The sequence below is a fragment of the Sprattus sprattus genome (assembly GCF_963457725.1).
Source record: "Sprattus sprattus genome assembly, chromosome: 18".
In the NCBI taxonomy this organism is placed as follows: Eukaryota; Metazoa; Chordata; class Actinopteri; order Clupeiformes; family Clupeidae; genus Sprattus; species Sprattus sprattus.
Window position 1 is genome coordinate 4,050,501 of NC_137916.1, and position 6,722 is coordinate 4,057,222.

A 6,722-nucleotide genomic window follows, 5' to 3' on the forward strand; every position below is an offset into this window, starting at 1 on the left:
ATATGCTCATGTTTACATTATAGAGCAGAATCCTGTGCAGATTTGGATTTCTCTCTAATTAGTTTTCAGTAGCTTTAGACAGACCCTCTATGATCTTACAATGGTTTGTTGTGGTTTTTGCATCCAAAAGTGCGCTTAAAATGGCAGGAGTTAAATCAAATCAATGACGATTGTTTTGCGGAAATATTGCAGTAATAAGGAAATTATAACCCGCAATTGGAAGAAATCCTTCAATTTGTGAGTTCCCAAAATCTTGAAGGGACTGGGGTAGGTGGTGGCAACCAAAATCATATATAAAAGTAACTTTAAAAAAGGAAAGTGCATTTTTATCATGTTATTTTATTAAATAAAAGGATAAATACTCTATAAAAACATTAATCATTTATAGTTAATATCTTTTCAGGATACTGAATTAAGACCAATTAAGCTGGGAATTATTGTGTAATACTGACACACTGATCAAAGGATATTGGGACATAACCTTCTGAAGAACAGGTCCTGCTTTTCACCTAGGATTTTGGAGGGAAAGAAACAATCCAAATTCATCCTGGGTATACTAGGACAAGTAAAACATTCTTCTGGCCTCACTAGTTGAGGCAAAGTAAAATTATCACATCGGGGGTTCTGAGTTACAGCGACGCCACTCTCTTAGTCTGAATACTGATAGCCGTCAATGTCCTGTCCATTGTTGACGTAGTCCTCGGGGTCGTTGCAGTACTTGCCGTCATAGACCTGGCGTGGAAGCCCATAGACAGTCATACCGGTCTGGGATGCTCCTTTGTTGGAGCCCATTTGCAGTGACACGGTGGAGGTGTCACACATCTCTATATCCAGATTCTTGTCAAGAATCTGTCTTGGGGTTCCTGGTGCGGTCATACCACACTTGGAGAGAGAAAGTGGAGAAAAAGAACTGTTCATTATATGCAATATCAATATCATTTTAAAACATAGTGGTAAACACTTCCATAGGTCTTATATGGCTCAGATCCTCTATCAGTGTTTGTACCTGGTTGGCTCCTTTGTTGGTGCCCATCTGGAGGCTGATGGTGGACTGGTCCATTGGGTGGTCCATGCCAGTTTTAGGATCGTACAGGTGGCGCTTTGTGCCATAAGCGGTCATGCCTTTCTGGCTAGCAAATTTGTTGGTGCCCATCTGGTATAACAGTGAAAGCAAGTTTCACAAAAGGTGTTTGCTCACGGATATACAAATATTTACTAAACTGTATTTAATCTTTTGTTAAAACTACTGTAAAAAAAAGAATTGTGGCAGTCTGTTCTGACCTGCAGTCCAATCACATTCCGTCCCTCCATCAGTTTCTCCGGTGCGAAGTGCCGCTGCTGTTTCTCTGAATACTTTACCCCAAAGTCGTATTTTGTGTTGAAGCCTTTAGACTTGGCCTTGGTAAAGAGGCACGGTGAAGGGAAGAAAAGTAGTATTTAGTCTTTTCTCTCCAATCACTGATGTCTTGACAACTGATATCTTTTATTGGTTTGGTTTCAGATCTCTTTCAGATTTAAACAAATCTACAAGAAACATTTTAGTCTATGCATTAAGACACTGATCACTTTAAAAAAACTGCTACTTGATTTTGTAAAACTGACATAATGGGGTTCATCATTGCTTAGAAGTATAGTTCCTCACCATGCCAGCCAGTGTAATGAGTGTGCTCTGGACTTGAGTATGGTTAGTGTTCTCAAACAGGTCATTGGCTTCAAAGAGATCATGTGGTCTGAGCCCATACTCTGCGGTTGCACGAGTAAAGTGACCAATGTTTTCCAGCTGTAAGGGATTAAAAAAAAAAAAATTACCCACATTACAGTTTTTCACTATTGCTAAGAAGTAAAAAGCAAAAATTCGGCACAATCTGCACAACCTTCACGTCATGTATCAATCGCTCGCCCCAAGTGGGAAATACTTAAGACTCCCTTATCTGCATTAGCCTATCTGCATTAGACACACTGATGTCAATTACACATCATGTTGTTGTCAAAACACTGTACACAAAGTTCTGTTGTTGCACACCATTTTTAAGTAAAATCTCAAAGCATCATCCTGCAAGACACAAATAGTCAAATCTCTAAACTTTCAGGTCTTTTGACCAATTTGCAGTGAGGACTGCACCATAAAAGTGTCTTGAGCCTCTGTTTTGTTTGATAAACTATTGAAAACTTTGAAAAGATCGACAACCAGAGAAGGAGAGGGGTAAGAGTGAGAGGAGGAGGAAGAGGAGGACAAGAAGGAGGAGGAGTAGGAGGTTGAAGAGTAGGAGGACAGAGAGAAGGAAAAGGAGGAGGAAGAGAATGAGGACAAGGTGAAGAAGGAGGAGGATCAGGAGAAAGAAAAAGGAGAATGGTCATCTCTAATGAGATTTGGGCCGCTGTGATAGACCATGTTTTCATGGTTTTTCATTAGAACCTTCAGGATGGAGAACAAGTACGAAATCTGTTTGCCTTGTGTACTGTAATACTGCATATCAATAGAATATAGTGTGTTCACAGTATTTGTATTTTGCAGGACTGAAAGAGAACCACACTGTGGAGGAAGAAAACACACTTTCAATATTTTTTGAAAGCAAAGTAGCATTTTCCAGGTGATATAAAGGGTTTTGCATTTTCTGTTAGTTGTTTTGGGATTTGTGTTAAGAGTTTTGAGAAAACGAGGCATGCTTTCGAAAAACTAGAAGCATTTTTGTATACAATTTTATGTCAATACAATCTAGTGTTTGGTGGAACAGGAGACTGAAATTGTAAATATGGTTTGTGAGAACAACGGTATTGCTGTTTTATGTTTGACTATGAAAAATGTAGGCCTACACTGATACATTTTACAAAAGGAGAAATGGCTCAATGAGTCATTGTCATTCATATGGTGTGTTTCGATGATTGTGTTTTCAATTTTGCACTTCTGTGTGCTGTAAATGCTTGGTAGTGTGCAGCTAATGCTTAGTTGTGTGTACTAAATGAATGTATGTGTGTGTGTTTTGAAAATATGGCTGTGTGTACCAAATGAAAACACGAGTTCCATTTTGTGAACAGTTAAGAGATTTGATAGCAAAGAGTCATCTTGCAAAGGGAGAGTCAGGTTTAGCATTTTGTGTGTGAGGTTTTCAGTTTTATGTGTGCAGTTTTGAGAAAGCCGTTATTGTTTTGAAAAACGGGTTTTAGCAATAGTGAAAAACTGTAATGGGTACATTCACTAATGTCCTTGGTTCTGTAGTAACTTTACAAGTTACACTGGTAACATATAATATGAAAGATTTTTTTTTCTCCAGAAACTATTTTACCATATCAGACACATACTCATAATCAAAATCAGTACAATATTTCTATAGATTACAGAATGAAGTAGACAGGTATGTGCAGTACCAATACACATGGCAACTGTGCTACACTAGGGCACATGAGAGCATTTGGCCTATTAAATATAAAAAAATGGCTGCGTGTGAACAGGTCTTGACAGTATGTTTTGATTAATGTTTTCCTGCTGTGCGAAGAAATACAAGCACAAAACTTATGCTGAAACAGAATGACAGCTGGATGTGAATACCATTGGCGAGTCTATTCAAGGTAAAACAGATCCCAATCCTTTGATGGATCTAGTAGTTCGGGTTGCTACGAGGCACAACTGAAAAGCAGCACCATAGCGACACTATCAGCCATAAACAAAAGACAGCTCACCTGGTTCCAATTCTGAGTGGGGCTGTTGATCTTTCTCACAGAGCCTGGTTGCAAGATGTTAATAAGCCTGGATAGAGAAGAGGGAAACTAGCATAACTCCTCAGGGCCCTAGCGCAGCATGAAACTACCTACTGTTAACTATAAAGACCACACGTAATGTTTTGGTTCATACAAGAACCTTTTGTGTGACACTTAGATTCTGTATTGATTCAACACTATAATGATTTAAATGCTCCCAATCACACCCCTTGTCTTTCTTATTGACTGACACAGGTACTCACTCGCACAGGACCACTCCATCCTTCAAACCATCCATGAAGTTTTTGGGAAGCTGGTGCCCCGTCACCTCATGGATCCACAGCCTCAGCTCTTCTTCCTTCTGGTGATCATACTTCTGGGCCAGCTGCAGGTGAAAGGTCAAGTGCGCCATTGTTTCATTTGGATATCAGGTGAGATCAGTGAGAGCATTAAAGCATTTTTGGATCACCTCCCAGAAGAGCCAGCTCCAGAACCAATTGAGAGGCTAATCAATCAGAATCAGAATGTGCTGTGAAACTGGGGCTCTATTCTATGCATTCCTCAAGTTTCCTCTGAACGTCTGATCACAATGACAAAGAGAAACGAGAGAATAAATAAGGAAAAGAACATGAGGTGGAATTAAAGTGAAAACAAAAAAAGTTTGGGACATTCCACTGAAGAAAAACCCCACTTCTCTGCTTTCCTCGTGTTTCCGTGCTGGCACGGTTCCTCTTCAGCACTTGAGATTTTCGGATGTGGTGGCAGGACTCTACACCCCCCCTTCCCCTTGCCTCGCTCCTTCTCTATTCATTTTTCTGAAATTGTTTCTTCTTTATAATCCATGCAACTGCCAACAGGCCCAGGGTCAGGGAGGGAGACGCCAACAAAAACAGGTCTTTCAAAAAGCAGCGTGGGACTTGCATGGCTTTCAGTCCAGCACACCAAACTTGGGAAAAAAACAGCCCTCTGTTCTCCTGCTGCTCCAGAGTTGGTTCCACACTGTTCTTCGGACTTGTGCAGAACCTGGCCTTTTACAGCACTGCAAACCCAAACCAGGCCTGATAATGAGAGGCCAAGATGGACAATAACTCCATCCTGCCAAAGAATCTTGGCTTTAATTCTGTGCAATTTTTGTTGGTCTGGTTTTCCCTGAACTACCAGGAATTTGGTTAAAAAAGGATATTGGACAGTGTCCGTGAAATATTGTTATTTTTTGGAAGACTGACCCAAAGTGAATGACATCAATAACTGCAGGCCTGCCATTACGATCTGCAACTATACTGACAGGACTTCTGAAATCGTAGAAAGCTCAGTTATAAATAAATGTAGGGAAATCTCTTCAAAAGTATGCACTTTTGTAAATTACCTGATGTAGGCTACAAAATAAGAATTGTTATGTAAAACACAAGATGACAAGCACAACAGGAATCCTTTTAGCCTTACTTTTCCTGATGTTGTTAAGGTCAATGGTCTCATCATCCCAGAATAAATGTATCACCACGTTAGTTCCACACTGTTTACAAAAGAGCACTTTCAGGCCTTTCCTAAAAGAGAGCAGAGCTAGTCCTTATATGGGGACAAAAGTGGTAGGACTCACTGGATAGTTTATTCAGCACAGCTTGTAGAAGAAATTCACATACAGTGACCAATATTTCTAGCCATGAGGTTTTTCTTCATTTCACAGAAAAACTAAATAATTTAAAAAGATTATTTTTTAAGAATACAAATTGGATTATATATATATATAAATTAATAAAACACAACTCAATTAAAACTATTGTAAAGAAATACATGACATCATCAATGCAAAGGCATGATGAACTTTTCCTTGCTATGCCACTTCATGGACTAGAGCCCAAAAAAAACCACGAGCCTTTTAGACCAATGAGTATTATTGACTGACACGAATGTCAGACAGCTTTCCCTTCACCCAATGGGGTGACTTGCACTAACATAGACATATCCCATCACATATAACTTAACAGCCCAAATCAGTCACAGACTGTTCAGTCAGAAGACTGACAGAGGTCAAAGAGCAAGTGCAGATGTTGGATGTTGCCACTCTGAGATCACTGGTGTGATTTTGTTTCCAGGTTTCACTGAGTCTTCATGTCTGAAGATGATCTCATCAGCCCTTTTCTGGTTATCAGCTGTAGTTTATTGGATTTAAAGTAATTTCATGTTGTTTTCTAGATATTTTGATACTGAGAAATATATGTCTGTTCAATCCCAGTAATTCTCCAGATGTTAACTACTGCTCTGTAAAAGTGAGCATAGGGTAGTGGTACTTATTTAGCATCTTGATGTGTATTTAGGCTATCTGTATATTTAGAACCTGTGTAACGTGACGGTAATTTAGGAAGTTATTATATGACCCGAGACAGCACGCTTTGGTGTCTCAGACCATCATTTGAATTAAATTTCATTTTATTTATATATATAGCGCCAAAACAAAAGAAAAGCCGCTTTACAGAGCCCTATATGATGCATCCATCAAACAGAATTTGATTGGTGATGGATGTTACAGATGAGCATGAATGTATCACTTCATCTTGATAACCCCCTGTCGATAGCATTCCGACATGTCATTTAAAGGCTACCCCACCAAACACTCTCGGAATATTATCGATTTAGCTTACCTTATTTTTGACCTCAGCAGACAATCCAAAAGCCGGTCCACTTTTGAAACGTGTTGTCATGGTGTTGCGCAGATCAGACAAAGAGTAATCAACAGTAAAAAGCACAGCCTTAAAAACCTGACCAAAACAATCTGGCAATGATGCTGTCGGGTGTTGTCTGTTCCGCGTTTCACCTCTGGTTGGACCACTCTGCACTAGTTTTTCTCAATCTTTTTAAAACTCTTCCCAGCTGTGCGTGTCTGAAGTACACAGTGATTGGTTAGGGCTACCATCCAATCGCGACGCTATCCCTTCCTCGCGATGATGTCACCCAGATGGCATTAAACTCCTTCGATGTCATTTTTTCCACCTTGCAACCAGATTGCGGATGATTTCTATTTCTGTCCC

General features: G+C 39.7%; 1 protein-coding gene across 1 annotated transcript; it reads right to left on the reverse strand.

Moving 5' to 3' along the window:
• Positions 1–436: 436 nt before the first annotated feature.
• Positions 437–6,395, reverse strand: LOC308379980 (calponin-1-like; the record flags this gene model as incomplete). Its single annotated transcript, XM_080857258.1, has 7 exons — positions 437–882; positions 1,007–1,153; positions 1,282–1,398; positions 1,643–1,780; positions 3,679–3,745; positions 3,960–4,081; positions 6,336–6,395. The coding sequence occupies 7 exons, from the start codon at positions 6,393–6,395 to the stop codon at positions 649–651; spliced, it is 885 nt and encodes a 294-aa protein (XP_080713384.1). The 3' UTR covers positions 437–648.
• Between the last annotated feature and the right edge of the window lie 327 nt (positions 6,396–6,722).